The following is a 26,113-nucleotide window of genomic DNA, read 5'->3' as shown; positions in this document are numbered from 1 at the left end:
TATGATTGCCCTTTGGTTAATGCAGTAGAGGGAACCAATGCTGTCTCATTCAAAAAGGAAGTCACCAACAAGATTTTGGGAGCATTTGGTTGAATTTTGAACAGGACTTTTGGAAAGTGGAAAAGGGAACGTAAAGCATAAAGAAACATCCCCTTCCAAGAAAGGGATAGGACGTCCACCTTCTAAGCCAGAGGACCTGGGATTCTGGTACAAAAAAAGAGGAAGTTGTCGGTACAGAAGGGAGGCAAAAAGATCTATCTGAGGAGTACACCCCACTGGTGGACAATGTCCAGAAACACTCCCATGAAGCATCCATTTGTGGGATTGAGTTAAGGACCTGCTCAGAGTGTCTGCCACAATGTTTTGACCTAAGAGAATGTCAACTGCCTGAAGAGTCACCTGATAATGGACATCCAGATGCCAAACTAGATATGCCAACTGGCAAAGAGAAGACCTTGCCCCCCCCCCCCCCATTTGTTTACATACACACATCAATGTGGTATTGTCTGTAAATACCTTGAGAGGTCCTGGAGAGAAAAGAGGATGAAAGAGCCTGAAGCACAAGCAGAAGAGCTCTCATCTCTTTGACAATGATGTGCTCTTTCTGTTGAAGAGGTAACCACACCCCCTGCACCTTTAGGGAGCCAAAAGCAGCTCCCCATCCCATGTCTGAACCATCTGTGAACAGTTCCTGCAACAGAAAAGGGGTTTGAAAAGGGAGCCCTGGATTTAAAGACAAATGCTGGATCCACCAGTGAAGTTCCTTCTTGAGACATGGAAAAAGAGGAACTACAAATTCTAGGGAATGCACATGTTGAAGCCATACAGATTTCAGAAACCACTGAAACTTTCTCATGTGGAGTTTGGCCAGAAGGAGCATAGGGATGGTGGATGCCCTGAATCCCACAGCTCTCAAGCTCCCTGGCTATAACACAGGCCAGAGGAAGAATAATCTGAAAGAAGGAAATGAGTGCCAAAGCCGTGGGAGGATGCAGGGATGCCAGCATAGGCACAGTCTGGATCCTGCACCCCAGAAAAGATTATCTTGAGGAGGAGTCAGAAAAGATTTTCTGAAGTTTATTGTGAACCTCACGCTTTACATTACAGAAATGGCAAAATGAAGATTTTGCATCAGGATCTCTGGACAGGATGTCTGAAAGAGGAGATCATCTAAGTAAGAAAATGCTTGGATCCCCTGAATCCTGAAAAAAGCAATCCCAGGAGCAAGGCATTTGGTGAATCCCCTTGGTGTAATAGAAAGGTCAACAGGCAAAGCAGAGAAATGAAAATGCCAGGAAGCAACAGGCAAACATTAAAAACTTCCTGAAAAGGGATGGATCAGGATATGGAGATGAGCATTCCTTGAGATCCAGGGACACCATATAAGCCTTAGGAAGCAAGAGAGGGAACAAAATCTGAAGGGACAACATTCAAAAGGAGGGCACCTTCAGAAAAGTGTTTAGATGAGAGTGGTCTAGAATTGGTCTCCAAGTACCCTCTTTTCTGGGTAATAGAAACATCTTGGAGTAAAACCACTCTCCTTCCTTTGGGACACAGGCACCTCTTGAAGAATACCCCGAGTCAAAAGGTCCCAAAGCACCTCTTGAAAGAAAGAAAGTTGTTTGTGGGGGCTGAGGAATACCCATAAAAGGGGGAAGGGATTTCCAGACCATGTGAATAATGGACAGGACCCAGGAATCCTGAGTAATCTGCAGCCAAACATGAAGAAACAGAGAGAGGCAAAGATAGAGAGGTAAGTGGTTGGGAAGAATAGGATAGTCAGACAGCACCTGGCTTATCTGGAAAAGGAGACTTCTAAGGCATTGAACTCTGAGTAGCCTTAGCAGGAGGAGCCCTTTTGCCACCCTTTTTACCCTTAGGAAGAGAGCGAGACTGCCTGCGAACAAAGGCTGGCTTATTGGTGTAGTTTCTCTGAAATTTAGGCACAGGAGAGACAAACACATGTTTAAGTTCCTGTAAAGCCTTGCTCTTATCCTGAAGGGACTTAAACATTATAAGCAGCAGCTTCACCAAATAAGTGTTTATTATCCAGAGGGGCATCCATCAACTTAGCCTTAATATCATCAGAGAAAGGCTGAAGGTGAAGCCAAGAATACCTCCTTTCACTGACCTAAAATTAACAGCCCTAGAGGAAGCATCTGCTACATCATAACTACACTTGATGGACTGACAAGTCACCTAGGAGGAAGTCCCTAATGTGGAAAGAACAGAAGTTTTGCCTTCAGTCTGGAAGATCAGAAACAACATGGCAAGCCTGGGAGAGGAGAGCCAACAAATACCTGAACATATGGGACTGATAATTAACAGCCGTAAAAGACAAAGTAGCATAGGTGTAAATCTTCTTGCCTAGCCTTTCCATGGTCCTGCTATCTTTATCAGTGGGCAGTAAACTGGGAGAAGAAAACAATTGAGAGGGTTTGTCAGAGGCTGCAGACACCACATAGAGGTCAGCAGAAGGACACTTGTACAAACATTTGCAGTTCTCAGGCACCCTACAGAATCTCAGGTTTCTTGGAAGGAAGGGACTAAGGGTCTGCAGCCTGAGAAGCACTGGAAAATGCATCCAATAATGCGGTCAAAACAGGAGGAATGGCAGAAGATTTAGGAGTACCCATCTGCATCAACTCACAGTATCTTTTATGTACCTCAAAGACCGCAGCACAATACCATTTAAAGAAAGAATAGTTGTGTTAAATCTTACCATAACCATAGATGTCAGTCTCTTCCATTTTGCAGTATTCATTACATGAGGGATTCCCCGCCTAGGTGACCCGAACATCTGGCCAGTATACAAAAGACTTACAACTGCAAGGTATGTGGGATGTTATACAGAGGCAGCAGGATGCATAAACCATAAAAACCATGTCCGCACCTACCATCCTCAGAACTGAATGCCCCAGTCAGAACACCAGTCCAAGGATAAAAAGGAGAAACCATCATCCAGAGAAAAAAACAAGGACCAAGGGAGAAGGAGGGTGGAATAGAATACTGCAACATGAAAGAGAAGGACATCTATGATTAAGGTAAGATTTTACACAACTATTCTCTCTCCTTCTATTCCCATGTTGCAGTACTCATAATATGAGGGAGAGTACCAAAGCTCATGAAAAGGAAAGGGATGACAGAACAGAGGAACTCTCCACAAAGCCATGCAGGATTGTCCTGGCAAATTCTGCCTTAGATTGGAGATGCCATCCATCTTGTAATGTTTGGTAAAGGTGTGGACAGAAGACCATGTAGCTGCCTCCAAGATGGAAGCAGTGTCCAACCCCTTGAAAAAGGCCCCAGATGAAGCAACAGCTCTAGTGGAGTGAGCCTTCACCAAGGAAGAAATTTCTTACCATGGAAAACATAGCAAAAAGAAATGGCTTTAGAAATCCAAGAAGAAATGGTCTGTTTTGACACAAGCTTTCCCTGCGCCCTGGGGTAAAAAGAAACAAAAACTTGCACTAATTTCCTAAAAGACTTGATTTTATCCAAGTAAAATCTGAGTTGTCTATGCACATCCAAGGTATGTAACACCCTCTCACTGGAATTTTGAGGTGAGGGAAAGAAGGCAGTTAAATTAACAGATTGATTAAGGGACAAATCATTAACCACCTTGGGTAAAAGAGATATTAGTACGCAGAGAGACCCTAACTTTGTGGAAAATGAGGAAAGGTTATGATACCATTAAAGCTTGGAGTTTAGAGATTCTCCTAGCGGAAGTGATGGTCACAAGCAGTGCAGTCTTTCAAGTACAATGCTTTAAGGATGCCATGACAGTTGGCTCAAAGGGGGCTTGGGTGAGTTTTTCTAGCACAAAATTTAAATCCCAGAAAGGAGGAACAGGTGTCCTGGGAGGTATGATATAAAGGACGCCTTTAAGGTAAAGCTTAACCTCTGACCTAGAGCCTAAGGGAGGGGACAGAGGCAAACACACAAAAATGGCAGATAAATGAACTTTTACAGAAGAATAAGCCAATCCAGCCTGAAGCAGCTCACACAAGCAAGATAAAACTAGAGGGATATCCACTGAAAATGGATCTAGAGATTTCTTTAGACACCAGCTGGAGAACCTTTTTCATTTGGGACAAGTAGTATCTCCTAGTATTAGGTTTCCTGGCCTCCTGCAGGACTAAATGCACGTCCCCAGAGAACAGGTGTCTGAAAAAGATCAGAAGCTCATCACCCAAGAGAGTTAAGTCCAAAGTTGCTAAGTGTAGGTGAATGAGTGATCCCTTGCCTTGTGTGCGAAGATGCACCCTGTGAGGTAATTTGTGATGATTGCCCTTGGCTAAATGCAGAAGAAGAGGGAACCAGTGCTGTCTTGGCCAAAAGGGAGTCACCAAGATTTTTGGTTGTCGTGTTGAATCTTCAGCAGAACTTTCTGAATAAGTGGGAAGGGGGAATGCATAAAGAGACATCCCCTTCCAAGATATTGAAAGGGTGTCCACCTTCCATACCAGAGAACCTGGGACTCTAGCACAAAATTGTGGAATTTGTCTGTTCAGAGGGAAGGCAAAGAGATCTGTTTGAGGTGTATCCCACCAGTGGAGAATGTCCAGAAACAAGGGTTCTTATCACGTAGTTGAACTTTTAAAACTTTGAACCTCATACGATCGAGACCATAAGTTTGAATTTGTAAAAGTTTGAGCATATGAATGGAAACCTCCATAAGCGGAGGCTTCCATTTTGTTCTATGGGGTGTGATCTCAGAGTTGGTATATTTAAGTAGCGGGGGGTGTGGGGGGCGCAGGGGGGCTTGCCCCTGCTTAAAACAGTTTATTTTGTTTTCCGTTTTTTTTTTTTTTTTTTAAATGCATAGTCGAAGTTTTGTAACTTCGAACATAATGGTTCGAACATTATGTGTTCAAAGTTGTAAGACTTCGACTATGTGATATAGACCCCAAAAACACATCCCTTTGGAACATCCATTCATGGGCTTGAGTCACAAACCTGTTTAAAGTGTCTGCCAGAATATTTTCAGCTGAAAGAATGTAGACTGCTTGTAAGGTGACTTTGGACTGAGAAGCAATCTCTCAAGCTTGAAGAGCCAACCTTAAAGCAGATAAGACTTTGTTCCCCCCTGTTTGCTCACATACCAAGGGACTGTGGTATTGTCAATGAACAGCTTGGGCGAAGAGAAAACTGGAAAGCCTGAACAGCAAAAAAACAAGGCCCTCATTTTTTTTATGTTTATGTGTTCCTTCCTTAAAGAGGGGGACCAAAGACCCTGGACCTTCAGATTTGCCAAGGTTGATCCCCACAACAGGTCTGAGGTGTCTGTGACTAACTCCTGCACAAGAAGTGGAGGCTATAGAGGAAAATCAGGGTTCAGTGAAATCTGTTGAATCCAGCACTGCAATTCTTTCTTCAGACAAGGAAGAAAAGAAAGGATAAAATCCAGGGGATGTGCATGCTGGGACCAAAGAGATTTCAGATACCACTGGAATTTTCTCATGTAGAGTTTGACCAAGGGTAACGTGGGAATAATGGGTGCCATGATATCTAGTAGTCTGAGAAACTCCCTGGCCGTCAAGAAAGTGAGAGGTAGGAGTTGCTGAAAGTAGGCTAAAAGAGACTGCACTTTCTGAAGGTGCACAAATACCATCATGAGATCTGTCCTGATCCTGCATCCCTGGAAACCTGATCCTGAGAAGGAGTGAGGGAAGATTTCCTGTTAGTGATAGTGAACGCCAGGCTTTGAAGTAAAGTTATGGTTGACTGCAGACTTTCCAGCAGAATTTCTGGATGAGTTGCTTGAATGAGCAGGTCATCCAGGTAAGGATAAACATGGATTCCTTGAAGCCTACAAAAAGCAATAACAGGAGCCAAGTATTTGGTGAATACCCTTGGTACCACGGAGAGTCCAAAGGGCAAAGCAGAGAAGTGAAAATGAGAGAAAGCAACAGAAAAACGTAAGTATTTCCTGTAAAGGGGGTGAATAGGGATTTGAAAATATGCATCCTTGATGTCCAGAGAGCTCAAAAAAGCCTGAGGAAGGAGAAGTGGGAATAAGGTTTACAGGGACAGCATGTGGAAGGTGGGAACCTGAAGAAAGAGGTTGATGTGAGACAGGTCTAGGATGGGTCTCCATGTGCCAACCTTCCTAGGAACGAGAAATATTCTTGTGTAAAATCCTCTTCCTCTTTGATGGGATGGGACTTTCTGAATGGTTCCATGTAAAATCAAGTTCTGAATTACCTGAGGGAAAAGAGTAAGCTGGTCTTGAAGGATACCCATGAAGGGTGGAACTATTTCCAAACCATGTAATATCTGTTTTGGACAAGTAAAAGCACCCATTTGTCTGAAATGATTGTTGTCCAAGTAGAAAGGGAGTGAGAGAGGCGCTGGGAAAGAGGAATATTTGTGAGACTGGGCAGGAAGTCACAGACTACCTGGTTTATTCAGAAAGGGAGGCTTTTGAGTAGTTGCAGGCTGAGTCCTGGAAGGGCTTTGTGTATGTGGCACTTACTTGGATCTGCAAGGAGGGGTACAAAACTGTCTCCACATAAAATGTACCATGGAAGGATAATTCCTTTGATACTGTGGAACTGAGGACATAAATATATGCTCAAGTTCCTGTAACTCCTTTCCTTTTTCCTGAAGAGATTTGAAAAGGGCAGCAGCATCAGCTCCAAAGAGAGCAGAGTTATCAAGAGGAGTATCCATAACTTTTACCTTGATATCATCTGTCAAGGGTTATAATCTCAGCCAAGAATATTTACTAAGGACAGAGCCTGATGCAGCTGATCAGGCAGATAGTTTAAGCTGCATCACAGCTGCACTTTATGGAATGACGTGTGACTTGGGAAGAAGCTGTTAAGATGGAAGTGAGTTGAACTTTGACTACAGAATCCAGAAGGTCTGACAGGAGCTATGAAGTCTGAGAGAGCAGGGCCAAAACATATTTGGACACATGAGTTTGGTAATTAATGGCCCTGAAGGCCAGAGTAGATGAAGTGTACACTTGTTTAAACAGTCTATCATTTTACTGTTTCATCACTGGGAAGTAAGAAAGTGGAAGGCAAAAGTTTGGAAGGTCTATTTACAGAGACAGAATTAACTGCAGAATCGGCAGGAGGACATTTAAAAAGAAATTTACTGTCCTCTGGCACCTTGTAAAGTCTATCAGGTCTCTTTGGGACAAGTGGTTGGGAATCAGGTGCCTTGGATGCTGACAAGGAGGCATCCAAAAAGGCAGGCAGTACAGGAGGTATAGCAGAAGGGGAGTCAATCTGTATGAGATCATAGTACCTCTTCTGCATCTCTGAGACTTGAGAGCAGTCCCATTTAAAGAAATTGCTCATCCTAGAAATGGTTTCTCCAAAGGAAATATCCTCCCCAGAGGAGTCATTACCATTAGACACTTCCTCAGGGGAAGCATAACCCAAAGGAGTAGCAATCCGGGTGTGATAAGCAAGAGAGTCATCTGAAGCAGAAACTTTCTCTTCAGAAGGCCTCTGCTCCAAAGAAGAATGCCTGGGAATAGAAGTGGGAGAAACCGGGCGAAGAGGGACACAGAGCAAAAGTCTCAAAGCCATAAAGGCATTAAGAATGCCCTATGAAAAGGCTTGCCAGTCTGGAGTAGGGTCCTGGGGAGAGGATACATGCCTTAGTTTTTGTTTCCTTTAAAGAGGAGGATCTACTTTAGGCTGCGAAGAGGGGACCAACATAGGCCTACTCTCTGGCGCAGATGTTGGACAGTCTTCACTAACTATCCCAAGAGAAAAGCACTTTGAGGGGTGTCCAAAGAGATGAGCCATGGTTCCCCTTACCATCCTGAACAGACATCTGCAGAGCCTCGGTGGACGTACTAATGGCCATTTCCTTAGTTGTCTCTGAAGCAGTACCCGCTGCATGAAAACAGCCAGTGACCGTACAGATCTCCAGGCCTTCATCAGCTTCAAGAGGGATGTACAGATAAAGAGGTGCAGCCAAAGATTCAGGCCTACGTTTTCTGACATTCTTAGGAGGCTCACCAGACGGACCTGACGGACCCTCCATAGCAAGTGCTAGTTGCTCAAGTCTCTGGTTCTCCTGATAAATATTTAAAGCAGACAGATAACTAGACAGTAGCTCAGGGACATACGCCAGACAAACTGCGCATGCCTTATAATCATGGGCAGACACCTAGACAGAACAGAGTATCTTTGTGTGGAATCTGTCTTCCACAATGGCACTTGCCTTTCTTGGATGACATGAACCTCAAAAAAACAGGCAGTGGCAAAAAAGGAACACAAGAAAAAAACCTCAGCGGGGCACTTACCTGAAAACAGCAACCACTTTTGACAATCAGACGAATGAGAGAAGATGGCATTTGGACTGTTGGCAGAGATTTTTTGAGGATGGTATGTACAGATGTCACTTTTATGGCTTACTCATCCTACTGTCTCCATTTGACGTCCCACTTACCTTGCAGTAGCAAAAGTCTTTTGCATATTGGCCAAATGTTCAGGTTGCCTAGACGGGGAATCTTCATGTTATGAATACTGCAACATGGGAATAGAAGGACATCTCCGTCATCCTAGAAATCATGTCTCCAAAAGAAATGTCTTCAAAGGGAGTATCAGGACTAATAGATTCCTCTTCCTCTGATCCACAGTCTAAAGGAGAAGGAATATGAGAAGAGTAAGCAAGGGATTCCTCAACCAAATCCAGTTCCTCCACATAGGAATCTGTCCCTCTGTCTTTTTTGGGGAGTAGAGGACCGAGGAGGGGGCTGGAAGAGAAACTCTGTGAGGAGGTATCAGTACCATAAAAGCACTAAACAATCCCTGAGTGAAGGCCTGATATTCACTCTATGGAACCCTGGCAGCAGGAGTAATATGTTTACTCTTTTGCATTTTCTTCAGTGGGACATCTGTCTTATAAAATTTGAAAGGCTCTAGTCTAGAATGGCATTCAATGATGGTAGAAGAGACTAATATCTGAGGAACAACCCTAGGCCCCTCAGAAATAATCAGCCATGGTTCCCCCTGAGCATCCAAAATGGACGTCTGCAAAGCCTCCTTGTATGTTCATAGGTGTGTACTAGGCTACTGGCCCTGCTGCCTTTACAAGCCTAGCCCATAGAAGTGCCCTGGCATCGTGCCGTCAGACATTAGTTTCCAGTGTCTCTATCAAGTACAGCCACTGGAGGGATCCCCAGAGTGAACTTTCTATTACCCATCCGACAGTGAGGTGCTCTGCTCGACATGTATGGGAATTCTATTCCAGTGCATGAGCAGTCTCTGGGTGAAGAACCTGTCCCTCAAGCATGTTCTGTTGATTGTGGTAACGAGGTTGAGGTCTCTGGAGCGTTTGGGGATTGGGATTTCTTTAGATGTAACATTTCTAACAGAGCTGGGCAAGATATCTCACTCTGACTCTCACAAGGGATAACTGGCTAAGCTTAAAATGGCTCGCAAGGGCAGTTAGCTTAGCACTAAACTATGAACCTATGAACATGGTTTTGTAAGTCAAGCAGAGATCGCCTCTAAATAGGCGATATGAGACGCAGAATAGCTGGAGTCGTTTGAGTCTGTCCATGTAGGAAATGTGTTTAATGCCTAGGATCCTCTTCGTGAGGTACTTCTGTGGCCTCTCCAGCTGTTGCAGGTGTATAGTGAGGTACATGCAAAATGGGGCATTATACTCGATGATTGGTCTAATGAAGGAAGAGTAGAGAGAGATGATGACCTTTTTCTTCCTGGATGCAAAACTCTTGGTAATGATATGTGCCACACAGAAGGACTTTCTGATCACAGTGGCAATGTGGTGGTCAAAGGAGTGGTTGCTGTCAACCTGCATCCCCAGATCTCTTACAACGACTTCAGTGTTCAGTGGGCTCCCATTGATGTGGTAATTAGTGGGAACTGAGTTTTTACCAAAGGGGATGACGACACATTTTTTTGGCGTTAAGCTTAAGGCCATGGTTTCAACACCAGTCACTGGTCTTAGTGAGGCCTTTCTGTAGGATGTCTGCATCATTTTGGGAGTTAATAATGGCTCCCAGCTTGCAGTCATCTGTGAACTTGGTCAGCCAGAGTGCCTTTGTGTTGGCCTGGACTTCTGAGAAGTAGATACCGAACAGGAGAGGACCGAGGACTGATCTCTGTGGGACTCCACTCGTGACTGGTTGGCAGTCTGACTTGGAGTCTGCTACTTTCATACTGTGTGTTCTATCTGTGTGCCAATTTGCAACCCACCTACTGATATAGGGGTTGGTTTGCCTGGTTTGGTGAGTTCATCAAGAATTCCTAAGTGAGGAACAGTATCAAAGGCCTTGGCCAGATCAAGGTAGGCTGTATGCACTGCATTACCTTCATCCACAGCCCTGGTGACTGACTCACAAAAGTCAACCAGGTTGAGCAGGAATGATCTCCCTTTCACAAAGCCAAATTGTGTGGGGTCTAGGGTTTGGAGATTTCCTATATTTTTGTTAATCAGGTCCATGATGATGCGCTCCATAGCTTTACATATCAGGCTAATGGGGTGATAATTCCCAGGGTCTGTAGTCGCTCCCCCCTTTATGGAGAGGGATGACTGTAGCAGTGTGCCATTTGGTATGGACAAAGCCTGAGGCGAGGCTGTGACTGAACAGGAGACACAGATGTGGTGCCAGTTCTCTTTCTAGTTCATGTAGAACACAGCCAGGGATATTATTGGGTCCCATGGAAACGGTATTCTTGGCCTTGGACAATGCAGCTTTAACCTGTGCTGCAGTAATGCTGGGTGCCTGGCATTCTTCCGGTATTGTGATTGGTCCTTTAGTGGGGGAGAGAGGGGTAAAGTTGGCATGGAATCTGTCAGCCAGTATGTTGGCAATATCTCTTGGCTCAGTATAGGAGGTACCACTGCTTAAAATCAGATCCCTGCCAGCCTCCAACTCCAGCCACAGCAGTGGAATCCAACAACAAAGCCGGGTGAACCTCCAGGCATTACTAGCCTTGGGAGAGATGTCTGGCAAAGGCTGAACAGCATAACATTTGGCCTAAGCTTCCTAACCTTCTTCACTGATGGCTGTCCCTCAGAGCAGGAAATACCTTCCATCGTACCTTTCACAAGAAGCTTAAGACACTGATTTTCAACAAAGTGCCAAAGAAGATAGTCTGCTACTAAGGGTTTTAGGTACAAAAGCCTGACAAATGGAATATGATGTATGGGTCATGAGAGGCACCTAAACAAAAAAAGACACTGGCCATGGTGGTCTTTATGGGGAATCTGCCTCCCACACTGGCATTTGCCCTTCTTGGAAGAAACCCCACCAGCAACAATAAAAAAGATAAGTAAAAAAAGAACCCCAGTTGGGGCACTTATCTGTAATGGCTTGGTGATCCAACATCAGAACAGGCGTTCAAGACAGATGACTGAGCAAAGATGTTCAGACTGGCGGCAAAGAATTTCTGAGGAAATGTCCAGATTTATGCCTTACACTTCGCAAGGAGCATACGTGTGACATACGACGTACCTTAAAGCAACCTAAAGGCTTTGGTATACTGGCAGGATGTCGGGCCGCCACTGGCAGCCAATCCCTAATGTTGTAAATACTGCAACAGTGAAACAGAAGGACATCCTCATTTACTCATCAAGGGGTAAAGCAAAGATTTGTTGAATTCTGCAGCAATTTGTACATCAAATTATACCATCGTCCATAATGCAACCCCTCCCTATGTGTAGCTCCATCTCACTCTAGGACAACATAAGTTCCTGAACAGAATACCCTTTCAGTACTGGTAAATCTTTTAAACACTTCTTACAAGTGAAACAGCAAACTATGTAGATGATGGAAGGGTCAGTGACTTAATGATAACAACTAAAAATAATTAAGTCAAGATCCCAAAGAAGTTACAAGTGTACACCACTGTGTATTTGGCTTTTTGGCTTATGCCAGGGTATTCCCTTGACTAACACCTATCCTTTAGTCTTTTGCTGATCTAGTAAATGCCAAACCGTGAAAACTGCCACCTTACCCATATATTACATTTATATTAATTTCCCTTACACTTTGTTTGAATGAACCACTACCATATTTCTCCTAGAAGCTGTAACCTGCATCATTTTGACTTTTTCCGTTAATATTTATTAAGACATTCTTTTATTTTAGGTTACTGTATGACTATACTTTTTATTATGCCACTACATTAGATTTGCATTTTATTTTCTTTTGTTTTTTGCTGTTGTTTTGGAACTGTTCTCCCTGGGTCTCCACTGTAAATAGACCTGGCAGAGCTGGACAACCTAGTTACCAAACACAAGATGGCATGCAAATATCCATGTTTACTGTTTATACTGCTCTGTCCAGGCAACAAAACTATCTACACCTTCTTGTACCATTTGATAATGTTAAATTATTAAGATACTATTATTAATGTGAACATCCTAGTACTAGAAAAGCTCATGTCAATGCATCTGCATCACTGTCTGCATACAACTACTCGTATTAGAAACAGTTTCAGTAGTACAAACATTTATTTTCATTATATTATATTATTTATTTATTTAGAGCAACTAAGTACAATAGAATCACAGAGGTCACTTTTTCAGTCATGATCTAGTTGCAGTAACAAAGAAATCATATAAAACAGTAAGTCTGAAGTAGGTATGTATTCAAATTTGCAAATATTATAAAGGGTTAAATAAGGTTAAATAGTAAGCAGTTACGTAGTAAAAAATCACAACAGAAAAGCAACACTACAAATACTACATCTACAAAGGCAATTCAAAGACTACAGTAAACAGCACAAACTTGTGATGAAAACAATGCCTCGAGATTTTCATTAAGGATGTCTAAAATTAACAAGTGAGACTGAAGTTCTTTTGTCTAAACTCCTATAACTAATTTAACAGACTAAAGACATTATATTTAAATACAAGTTACCAACTACATTAGACAGTAATGGTTACACTTCAGCACTAGTTAAAGATGCATTCCATGGGGACTATTGTTAATGAGCAATTATTCCATTAAACTGGTGCAGAAATGGAGGGCTATGGCTCTATTACTCAGAGAAATTGGCTTCTCGATGCAGCAGGCACATGTGCTTGGTACAGTGGTTCCTGGGAGTGTGCTACAGCAAAGACGATATTCCGGAATAATTTAAAGAAGCCTGGACATCTTCCACTAGGAATCCTGAAAGAAGCAACCTGGATGAAAACACTTCTGGATTGTTTTAAAACAGATGTGAGAGACTGTTTTAATTTTTCTTTGTAAGACTAACAATGTCCTTTATATAATATAGCTTCTATTCCTTCACCTGTACACAAAAAATGTTTTCTTTTGTTCACTAAACCTTCATTATTTTATGGACCGGTGCTTTCCACTGCATTATTTTATATCACACTGATGGGTACAGCAGGCATATTTGGCACAATTTTTTCTTTGACACAAACAATTCCAAGTTATACCTTTCACTACCTGAAAGACCAATTACTGTGCAAAAAGTTTCCCCGACTGGAGAAAATACAATCCTGTAGTGTGGATGTTTCATGTGAAGAGCACCTGCACGTGTTCCTGTGCCAGTAAAAGAATCATGGAGAATTATTTCAGACTACTGCTGCCCCAGCTGAGGGGATGGTGGAAACTGCCTAGACTATGGAGATCACAAAGACTGTTCCACATTTTAAGCAAGTGATTGGGGAGGGAGAACCTGAGACATACCTTGTGGACATTCAATAGTATCCCAATCAGAAAAAATAGGACTGAATGGGCTAGAGTCCTATCAGCCTAGTTAACTGGCAAACCTTTAATGGCTTTCACGGACATGAAAGGCACTGACTATCAGGACTATGATACAGTGACAGTACTGCTAACTAATACTAGTGTTACCTCTACACAGGCTGATAAGATTCAAACCTGGACATTTTCTCTTAACAAAAATGGTACAATAAAGTCATAGGTAGGCATGCAGTCCAAGAGACCACAGAAGAGCTTTGCATATTAACCCATATGCTCCAGAGCACTGTTTGCTTAATACACTTGCTCAGTGTCATTCTATAGGCAAATGGAGGATGAGGGAATCAAACCCTGGACTACAAGCACCACCTGTTTGTTAGTTCAAAATCTTCCCTGTTGTGCAAACTGCCAGACAAATTATTTTTCAAATTGTTCCTGTAGTTTTAATGTATTTGCTTATTTGTACGTGTTAACTGGGCCACAACATTTTTCCTTAATAGCCTTTTTCAGACTCAGACAGAAAGAACTGACTGGTTAATTGACATAGTCAGCTGGTCCACAAACAGAAACTAAACCCTGAAATAAAAGTAGTTACTTCAGTGTGGCCAGATTCTGATGGGTCAACATTCTAAAAGTAAAATTACATTACAGTTAGCCATTAATAAATTTTAAAAGAGATACTGAAAATGTTTTACTAGTACAGAAACAGTTATGTCATGAAACTTCATTTGAAACTGCACAGTCTACGGCAAATCCTGTGTCAAATTCTGATAAAGATCATCTTCTTCTTCCGGCTGTTCCCGTTAGGGGTCGACACAGCGGATCATCTGTTTCCATTTCTTCCTGTCCTCTGCATCTTGCTCTGTCACACCAACCACCTGCATGTCCTCACTCACCACATCCATAAACCTTATCTTAGGCCTTCCTCTTTTCCCTGTTACCTGGTAGCTTCATCCTTAGCATCTTTTTCCCAATATATTCAGTATCCATCCTTAGCACATGTCCAAGCCAACGTAATCTTGCCTCTCTGGCTTTGTCTCCAAACCTTCCAACCTGGGCTAACCCTCTAATATACTTATTCCTAATCCTGTCCACCCTCGTCACACCCAGTGCAAATCTTAACATCTTTAACTCTGCCACATTCAGCTCTAACTCCTGCCTTTTTGTCACTGCCACTGTTTCCAACCCATATAACATAGCTGGTCTCACTACCCTCTTGTAGACCTTCCCTTTCACTCTTACTGGTACTCGTCTGTCACAAATCATTCCTGACACTCTTCTCCACCCACTCCATCCTGCCTGTACTCTCTTCTTCACCTCTCTTCCACACTCACCATTACTCTGAACTATTGATACCAAGTATTTAAACTCATCCACCTTTGCCACCTCTACTCCTTGCATCCAAAGGATACCCACACCTCCAGTTGGTGGCAACGCACGAAGCTTCGGAAACCATCCAGGTGCAACTAACCATAGGCAAAACTGCTCTACAAATTGTAGCATGCTACAGGCCACCCTCTCAAACTCAGGAACCCCACACAGCCTTCCTGAAGACACTGGAGGGTATAAATGTATCTCCAAACACCATCATATTGGGTGACTTCAACTACCCGAATATAGACTGGTAACATTACTCAAGCCCTAACTTTCTAGCCCAACGGTTCCTGGAGTTCATAAATTCAAATGCCATGGAACAGCTAGTCACTGTTCCCACGAGAGGAGAAAATATACTAGATCTCATTATCACAAACATGGGGACAAAATGCTCCACACCGGAAGTATATCCCTCATTGGTGAGATCTGATCATAAACTAATCTCACTGGAAATCCACATCCCGCCCCCACCCCAAACAAAAAAGACCACAGTGAAGAACTTCTCTAAAGCAAACTTCACACTACTCAAGACTGGTGTGGTATCCTTCAAGGCCCCTGAGCCAGTGGAAACCACAACCCAAGCTGTGGAAGCCCTTACAAATGCCTTCTATGAACACCTCCAGAACAGCATGGATCAGGCAATCCCAAATAAAACCAAGACTCTTTCCACAAAGGGCAAACGTCCAGTCTGGTGGACCCCAGCCATTAACAAACTTTACAATAAGAGGAGAAAGCTATTACATGATAGAACAAAATCCATAAAAGGGAAGTCACCCCTGATCATTATTAGTAAAAAAATACGAGCACTCATAAAATCAACTAAGGCCAATTTTGAGAGAAAAACTGCCATGGATTCAAAGGACAATCATAAGGCCTTTTTCAGCTATGTTAGGAACCTGGGTGGAAACTCCCAGATATGCTCAGAATTAGTCCAAAATGATACAAAATCACTGAACCCACAGACATTGCCAACATACTGGCAGACAGGTTCAGTGCAAACTTCAGCCCCTCTCCCCCCCTAAAGGAGAGATAACTATCCCAGCGGAGTGTAGCCTCCCAGACATCTCAAATGCGCAGGTGAAAGCTGCTCTCTCTAAAGCTAAAAACACAGCATCAATGGGACCGGATGGTGTCCCCGGCTGTGTGCTACACGAGCTAAATGAGGAATTAAACCCACACATAAGGCAGCTGTTTAATCTCAGCCTTACCACAGGATACGTGCCCAAGGAGTGGCGTACGGCAACTGTGGTCCCACTCCACAAAGGCGGTGCCTCAAGGACCCTGGTAATTACCGCCCCATAAGCTTAACAAGTCTAGTCTGCAACGCTATGGAGAGGATCATAATGGAGCTCATAAACAAAGATATAGGGGACTTGCTGACATTGGACCCGACCCAGTTTGGCTTCGTCAAGGGCAGATCATGCCTTTTGAACTTGGTCGACTTCTTCGAAACAGTCACCAAGGCCATTGATGAGGGAAAGGCAGTCCATACAGCCTACCTTGACCTTGCAAAGGCTTTCGACACAATACCCCACTCGGGTATTGTAGAAAAACTTACCAGCTTAAATGTAAACCCATATGTCACAAGATGGGTTGCAAACTGGCTTAAGGACAGAATCCACAGGGTTAGAGTTGCTGGCGCTATGTCAGACTCCAAGCCGGTCACAAGTGGTGTCCCACAGGGCTCGGTCCTTGGCCCCCTATTGTTCGGCATCTACTTCTCAGAAGTACAGGCCAACATGGGAGGACTTTGGCTGACAAAGTTTGCAGACGACTGCAAACTGGGCGCCATAGTGGAAAGTGCATCGGACACGGATATCCTTCAGAAGGGACTCACGGAAACAGATAGCTGGTGCCAGAGCCATGGCCTGAAGTTAAACGCCAAAAAATGTATAGTCATACACTTCGGGAAAAACAAGGTAACCCCAAGCTACGATATAGGTGGCAATCCACTAAGCACAGAAGAGGTTATCAGGGACCTGGGGACCCAGGTTGACAGTGGCCTTTCTTTTGACACTCACGTTGCTAAAGTGGTTAGAAAGACCTTCTACATTGCCCACCTGATCATGAAGGGATTCACATCCAGATCTAGTGAGGTCATTGTTCCCCTGTACTCTTCACTTATCAGACCAATGATAGAGTACAATGCCCTATTCGGGATGTATCTCACCAGACATCTGCAGCAATTGGAGAGACCCCAAAAGTTCCTCACCAAAAGGATAAAGGGACTCCAAAATCTGTCATATGCTGCCAGATTGAAGAAACTCCAGCTCTATTCAGTCGCATACAGTCTGCTCAGAGGTGACATGTGCCTGACATACAAGGCCATGTCCAACCCGGAATTAATGGACATGCTCCACCTCAAAAAATCCAAATCCACCAAAACCTCTAGAGCAAGTGACTTAAACCTTAGCACGGATATAAATAGGACGTGCTGGAGGGATAGATTTATCACTCAGAGACTCCCTATGCTGTGGAATAAAATCCCGGTCCATGTGAGGCAGAGCACCTCGCTGGCTCTGTTCAAGAGAAATCTTGACCTGTGGATGGGAGATCGTAGGTTTACCCCGGGAATCATCTCTGTGTCACTGCTGGACAGAGGCACAACAAACTAATGGGCACAGTATTTTTTTTATATAAGGGGTGGCGTAAGCCACAAAACTTTGGGCTAGGCTTATAAATGCCTTAGGGCAGATAGCCTAGTATAAACCTATGAACCTCACCATTCCTCTATCCTCCCTCTCATTCACACATAGATAAGCTAGCAATAATAATATTTTAACTGCGAAATCTGTAACCAGTGAAAAGTATAGTACTAATGCTGCTGAGCTTATGAAATGTAATAAGCTGACTGTCAAAACAGCTGAGTCAGCTTTATGAGCTTTATGCTATTGTATTGTAAAACATTAGTGTAATGCCTTAATCAATGGCAGGGAGATGCTGGGATTACAACAGCTGTGAAGGATGGTTACATGTATAAAGGCACAACAGGTTTACAAAAAGAACTTTACTTTAAAAAAAGGCAGCTGGAGTAGTCTGTGTTCAAGTAGATAAGAAATACAAACAGATTCTGGAAGGTAGTTCTTCTTGTTACTTTAGTATTGAATGTAATACATGGTATGAAAAAAGGGAAAGATCTTCCCCACTTTAAAAAATTATGGAAGCACTGGGAGGAGGGGTTATCCTTTTGGTATGCCACCTTATCAGTATGGGGAAAGGAAGCCAGCAGCTGAATAAGCCTACAGACATAAACAGTTCCAAACTTGGACGGGGAAGGGGGGGTGGAATAACCACAAGATATATTCATAAGGTCAACTTACAGTGTTAGTAAGTCCTAAAGATCCAATAATTTGGCTCAGGATACAGAAAGAGGAAGAACCTACACCACTTAAAGAGATTTGTCAGCATATATTTGTGGTAGATCAGCCTGCAAAAGCAGAAATAGTAAATGGAAGGGCATTCCACAGTAAATATTGCAACCTGAAAAGTGCAGCAGAGCAGGGTGTAGAAGTGTCATTGCAGCCTGAAGTGCTAAAGAGCAGGGACTAGAAGTGACTAGCAGAACTGAAGTGCAAACAAAATCACACACATACTGTACTCCAATGGAATGAACTTAGAAAGTACATAAAATTTACAACATAAGTAGAATTCTGAGCCTCTTATCAAGATGAAACAGAAAGCTCAAGCATCAGAGAATTTCAAACAGCAGGTGAGTGTTGGGAACAAGAAAAACTTCACTAGGGTGGCAAAACAGAAAGCGTTCCTGGTCAGCGGACTCAACTCATTTCTGTCAATACAAGATAGAAATGTCAAATAAGGGAAGGCCCTAGGCAGCAGGCTATGTGTAAGGAAGGAAACAACAAAACTGAAGAGAAATCCTTTGAAAACAACTTAGAGAAGAAAAAGGAAGCTAAGACTTTTGTTTTCAGTTAGAGAAGAAAAAGGAAGTTAAGACTTTTGTGTTGAGTTGCACGCAGAGAAAGTGAGAGACAGACAAAAATGAGCAGGAAGAACAAACTGAAGAATAATATAACTTTGAATAGAGCACCGCTGATATTCTCTTCAGCCAAAATACAGGAATACTAAACAGGAGAAAGAAGATTTTAAGTATAAAGTTCCTAAAAAAGGAATGATAAAATGGATAAAGCAGATAGAGCAAATGAGACTAAAGAATAGTGGCATGAACAACTTTTCTTCTCTTCTCTCTTGTCTATCCCAACTATACCTCCTACTGACTAAACTATGGCTGCTCTTAGACTTTCTGCTACTATTTGACTAGTGAAACCTCTCTCTTACAATTATTTCTGTTCTACTTAAGTGAATCATACATCAACTGCCCTTATTCCCAGAGGGTTTTCATAGAATATGCATTTCTCATTTCACTTGTATAAGTTTGTATATAACTTCTAATATGTAAATAATGTATGCCATTATTTGGTTATGCTTTTATATCTTATTATATCTTTGATTTTACTATTCTATTTGACTATAATACTTGTGTGGAGCTATTCTCCCTGGGCCTCCGCTGAAAAAGGGCCTTGGCTTAGTCAGACTAACACAGTTGACAAATGTCAAATAAATAAATTAGTAGGACAGGAGATGGTGTCATTTACTTCACAACAGACTGTCTCTGAAGAAACTTCAGCGCTGGCTGATCTCCAATAAAAACAAGTTACAACAGGCAAACAACAGCACTTGAGTACAACAAAATAATATATAATTAGAGTTGTAGGAGAAGAAGCTGAACAAAATGTTCCAACTTCTTACTAATTCTTTGAGTTACAAAACAGTTTCCTAAACAGAGTAAGGAAGGGCAGACAAGAAATAGTTCAACTATTGGTGCCTAAATCTTTCAGAAACCTAGTGATGAAGCTAGCACATATACTAGGAGGACACCTAGGAATGGCCAATATTAAAGCATGAATCTTAGTAAGGTTTTACTGGCCAGGAATAATGAAAGAAGCTAAGGTCTGCGTTACATCTGAATTCAAGAAGACATCTCCTCACTCACTTCAAAAACTGATTTCCATGCCTATTTTACAGGTGACTTTTCAGCACACTGGTATGAACATTGCAACTGGCAAAACCAAACAATGCGTTTCAATCCATCTTGATTATTTTGGATTATACAACTGAGCACTCTGACATTAATCCCTTATCGGTTTAATTTCGCCAAGACTTTTGGGTTTCTAATATCATGATGGGAATGGATCCATTCTTAAGTCAAAGTATGATTTAAGTTCATGAAATTAGTTTTGTTTCAATCTTTGATGTTAGCTAAAAGAGATCTCACCTGCAGTGTGGCCAGAACTGACTCCTTCTGCAATTCATATGGAGTTCCATGCATCAGTAACATGTCTAAATAAGACTGTAAATTTTTTGAGACCCATTGTTCCTACTACTATTGGAACTCTCTGGGTATCCTTCCTTCCACATTGCCTTCATTTTTGCCTGCAAATCTTGGTATTTTATGACTGCGACTTTCTGTACGTAAGACACTGTAATCTCTGAGTGTAGCACTTTCAGTGATCAATGTTACTTTTTTCTTCTTTTCATGTACTATTATCTGGTTTTCTCGCATCTACTTTTTGAATTGTTGGTAAAGTGTGATCCCATCTGATATAAACAAACTTCATAATTTCCTATAATGCTTTGTGGCTCATGTTTCAAATGCTTCTCAGCTACTTCAATATTATAATGTTTGCACAATCCCCAATGCAACAGTCTTGCCACATTATGCCTTTCAGTATACAGACCTTCTGCCATTGGTGTATCACCCAGCAACAAGATGTGCAACTGCTTCAAATTCTGTTTTACAAAAGCTGCATTTGTCTACTTCTCCAATATGTTAAATGGACTTTGTAAACCAACGTGTATGTAGTCTATTGTCCTGAGTCACCAATATTAACCTTTCATCTTTTGGTTTAAATTCACCTCTCCTTAAGCATTCCTGCATTAGTTCTTGATCAACAGGAGGGTGTTCTAGGAGTTTTACGTATGTGCAACCATATTTATGCACTTTCCACATTTCTTGCCTTCTCATCGGATCCTTCACCTTGTACTCTTTCTTTCGATTTTTGGCACATTAAGTTGCTGCATTATTTTTATCTACTTCTAGTTTGACTTCCATTCCCGCTTGATGCCAATATGCAATATGCTTCAGCTAAACTAAGCAAAGAAGTCATATTAGACTTGTTCTCCTTGTGTTTTAAAATTTCACTATGTTTGGATCTTGTGAGTAACAATGGGGGATGTATCATCTTGGTGTACACTAATTTTTATAAATCATCTGATAAGCATGAAGCATTTTTCATTTGCCTGTCCAACTGATCCAATACTTTTTGGGCCAATCACGCCAAAGTAAGAGCAGGAAGTTTGTTCTTAGATGTCAGGTATGTTTTCAGTATTAATTTTTTTCTTCTAAAATATTGCTTACTGAGTTTTGTTCGCATCTGTTCACATTTTATTGTTGGTCTTTTTATCAATTCCCAAATATTTATACATTCCCTTTTGCACAATTTCTTTTATATCCCATTCTTGTCTCAAACTGATATATTTTCTTTGTGCTGGAGCTTTCATGCTTTCAGTGCTCCTTTTGCACATTTATCAAGACAAAATGACATTCTTATATCATCTGGGAAAGTTCTGACCACCTGCAGTTGTGCTTTCAGTTAAGTATGTAATGAACGGTACAGTTTTGTATCATTCACAAAAAGATAAGTCTTTACACTTCGTTGTTTTCTGGGAGCCAGATTGTAGCCAGGACCTAATCTGTTAAGTAGGCATCTTAATGGGTTATGGGTAAAACAAAAAAAAGCAGTGCTGATAAAAAGTCACTCTAGAATATCGTTCTTTGAATTTTTATCCCTGGAATAATAATTTGTCCTTTAACATGGCTTAGCTGCGAAGTGGTTTGGCGCTGTTTCATGCTTACTGCTATGTAATCGATCAATGTAGGGTGTATCTTAAACATTTGTAAGCACTCTTTTTGTCCTTGAATGTGGGATGCTGTTAAATGCTTTTTGTAGTTTATCCACGTCATACTTAGATTTTCCCCTTTTTACAATTCTCCATTATGGCTTTTTTTTTTTTTTTTTAACAAATGATTCTTTGTTCCACATGATGATTTTTTTTTTTTGGCTACCCATCTTCATATAAAGATGTTAATCCTTTTAGTCAGAAGTTAGGTGCTGCATCTGAGCCTGGGGTTTTCCAATTAAGAACTTTTCTTAATTTTGTTTTACTTTCTCGATCTGTTACTTCATCTCATTTCATATCCTGTACATTTGAACTTCTTGATTCTTTTACTTTCTCTACCCATTCAGCCTCTTTTATTATGTTCCACAGGATCTTCATATATATTTTCCAAAATGTGTCTATTTGTTCTTTTTTTTGCTGGTGTTTCTATACTTTTTGACTTGTTTCTCAATTCTCTATAAAACTGTTTTGGGTCATCAACAAATTGCTTATTTTGTACTTTTCCTTTATATTTATCTGCATATCTTCTAAGTTTTACTGCCTGTGCTGATATCTTTAGTATTTGCAACATGGAAAACAGATCCTCATCTGTTCAGATACTGTGCATTGCTTTTATCAAGTCTTTTTGCTGATCTGTTCCCTCTTTTGTACTCTTCTACAGTGACACTTCTTATCTTAATTGCTATATAGTTTTCTCCGTTCAATACTTCCATGGTGCATTTGATTTCTCCCCTTCCTTTCCCTTACTGCCCTGTGTTTTTGGTAAGACTATCTGTTATTAATTCAGCTGCACAGTAAAATATACTATTTACGTCCGTTATATCACATGAATTTCTATGTACAGTTTTGAGCACTGTTTTCATTTGTTTTATCAAACTTCTAATATGTTGGGTCTTACTGATTTTCTGTACTCTGTTTCTTTAATTGATCTTAATATGTCTAGCCATCTCTATTAAATCAAGCAACTCTTCCTTTACCCAATTTTATTATGAACTAAGGGTACATTCTTTGTTCTCAGTTCCAAGTTCCAGAACATCTTCCTGTGCCATATTCTGTTCAGCTTCATACTATGTCATCCATTACTCTTTCATGGAAACTCACTGGCCTATCACTTCACAACATCAACTAAGTCAGAGTTGCCTAAGTTTTCTGTTCCTTTCCTTGCTGTCTTCTTCTTTTTTCGGCTTTTCCCAGTTAGGGGTCATCACAGTGGATCACCTGTCCGCTCATGATTGGCAGTGGAGTTTTACGGTGTTGAGTTGCCAACCTTGAGTTTCCACAAAAGGCACACGCATACATGCACTCACACCTAGGGTCAATTTAGAGTGTCCAATACACCTACATGTCTTTGGGATGTGGGAGGAAACCAGACCACCCGAAGGAAACCCATGTGACCATAGGGAGGACATGCAGACTCCACACAGAAGGCCCACACACCCCAGCCGAGGATTTAACCAGAAAACCTCTTGCTGTGAGGCGGCAACGCTAACCGCTGCACCACTGTGCAACTCTAAAATAACTTTTGCACTGGTTTCCTATTGAAGGCTCCAAAGTATCTTCATATGGCAACAGATCAGATGCTTCCCACTCCACTGCTTTCTCCTTAATTTTGGGGATTCATTATTCTATCATGCTGTGACAGATTTTCTACACTAAACCCTTCACTTTGCAGGTAATCCATAACTTCAGTTTTTATTTATTGAACTTTTCCATTACTATTCCTCTTTTCTACTTTCCTCCTTTGTTTTCCTATTTATTTTTTTTTACTGGAAAATTTTCCATATTCGGATGCCTTTGCCTGTATTTCCATTCAAATATCTTTGGTGCTGCTGTTTGTCTTGATTAGTTTCACTTTCTCATTTGCATAAATATTGACACATATTAAAGCTCTTTTTCTTTCCCATGTCCATATTTCTTCTTCAGATGTCTCCCACTCCTCTTATTTCTCCTTACTTGGGAGATTCAGTATTCCATCATGTTGTGACAACCTGTGTTAGACTTTCAACACTAAAATCCTTCACTTCACAGGTATTCAATAACTTCAGCTTGTACATTTTTAACCTCTACTTTACTAATCTTCTGTTCTACGTCTCCCTTTTCTGATCTTATTTTTTTGTTTTGTGAAATTTTCCATATCTGAGTGCCTTTGCCTGTATTTATCTTAAAATATCTTTAGAGCAGCTTTTTTGTATTGATTAATTTGGCTTTTTCCTTTGCATAAGTATTGCACCATATCAGATCCCTCATTTTTACTATGTCTGTGTTTCTTTTTTATAAGTTTCAAAAATCTCCAGATTTTGTTCTTTACATTTTCACAGTTCCTCAGTCACTTCTTTTTCCAAACGGCCCAAAGTTTCTTGGTCTATGTAATGTTTTGTCATGAATCTGTTGTATTAATATACATAACATAAATCTGCATTTTTTTGACAGTTTTTCTTTCACTAGTATTTTTCTTTCCTCTAATTTCTCTCATAATCTTTTTGTAATCTTTCCATGTATAAACTGAACATTAATGCCACAACACTGTAGCTTACAAAAATAAATATTTCAAAACAGAAACCAAATGATCAAAAGCACACCACCCTATACAAAGATACAGTTAAAAATACAAAGAACTGTCAAAAAAAAACTTTTACTGCATTGGGGAAGTCTCTCATAACCTAATCCTCCCTTACTTAAATATGCCAGCCCAAATGTCAGACAGCCATGTGGAAAGGGCAAAGACCACCTGCTGTGAATCTGCATTCCATTTCCAACTGCAGAAATGTGACCTCTAAAGCAGTGCAACAGAAGTACTACTACTGAAGTCCATTCAAGCCCAAGTCTAAAAGCCATGTAAATCAAATTGTCACAAAAATAAATCTGACTGCCAACTTCAAACAACATAAATAAATAAGCTGTTGCACCTATCAGTGATCTGCTACTACAAAGGTGCCACTGTTCAAATTGTCATTGATAAGCATGCTTCCTAAACTGATCTGTTTTTTAATATTTCTGCAGTACTTTTTGAGTCATAGTTCATGAAAACTCTGGCTTTCTTTTACAGAAATGAAAGCCACTCACGATAACCAGGAATGCTGCAGTGATTTACCATTATGGTGACACCTCCTCCAAGCATGTCACAGCAGTTAACCAAGGCTAGGTATATTAATATATGCATGTTGATTCACAACCAGGTTCACCAGCTCTACAGTTTGTAAAGAAAGCTAAACATTTCTAAGCAGTAACAATGGACAGATGCAGTGACAAAACTGTAGTCCAGCTGGTTATCCACATTATTCTGATGAATAAGAGCATCTGCATTGCTAGAAAACAGCATTCACAGTTTGCAATGTAAGACTTACACCTCCCATAGTGATTCCATCAATGAGTGCTACGTACGGCTTTGAGAAAGTACCTTAAATAGAAACAACACTGTATTAGTTCAGCTAGATATGGTTATCATCCTGTAGACTATGCAACTTTGTTAAACTAAAAAAACTAATCACAGTAAACAAATAAAATAATACCACAGATGAAATCAGCAAAAACATTATTGCGCAGTGTGCTAGTACAGGAATTCTTCTAATAGTTCCCTAGTTGGGAATTTCTGTATTACAACAGGCTGTTGCTGTCTTTTGCACAATTTTTACAGTTCTACAGTATATGCGAGGATAACAAACTCAGCATATGTATGTTCTCTCTCAAAATTAACACACAAAAATTGCATTTATTTATTTACTTTCACAAATTACATTAAGATATTTCAGGCAAGGACTAATTTGCAAAGGTTTCATTGCAACACACAAAAAGGAAAGTGCGTATTTCACACAAAATAGAATGTTGAAACACCGGAGCAACATCAGCTACATGCATGAAACAAAGTATAAAAATGGTGCAAAGTTAATACTCAATTTATGTTAGCAGAAGGCAAAGGTTATCAGTTTATGACAAGACTGCGGAAATTACCTTACTTTTTCCTCAAGTATCAAATTAAAGATGTTTTGACTCTACAATTTGAAACTGCAGATGCTGAAACTGACTGCTGTTTCTAAAAGAAAATCATTGCTATGTTTTTTTTTTTATTTGCATATTGGCTACGTGGGCTTTTGTCCACAGTTA

General features: G+C 41.1%; 1 protein-coding gene across 1 annotated transcript in view; it reads right to left on the bottom strand.

The window, feature by feature from the left end:
• The window catches only part of HIBCH (3-hydroxyisobutyryl-CoA hydrolase), a 1,796,007-nt gene that overhangs the window by 1,675,446 nt on the left and 94,448 nt on the right, over positions 1–26,113 (bottom strand). The window contains exon 3 of the mRNA XM_044073705.1: positions 25,357–25,409. Within this exon, the coding sequence (XP_043929640.1) occupies positions 25,357–25,409 (53 nt within the window). The remainder of the gene's footprint in view (positions 1–25,356; positions 25,410–26,113) is intronic.

The sequence above is a fragment of the Protopterus annectens genome, chromosome 6.part0 (assembly GCF_019279795.1).
Source record: "Protopterus annectens isolate FY-2018-M chromosome 6.part0, PAN1.0, whole genome shotgun sequence".
In the NCBI taxonomy this organism is placed as follows: Eukaryota; Metazoa; Chordata; order Ceratodontiformes; family Protopteridae; genus Protopterus; species Protopterus annectens.
The sequence above is the reverse complement of the archived record's forward strand: the minus strand, read 5'-3'. Positions and strand labels throughout refer to the sequence as shown.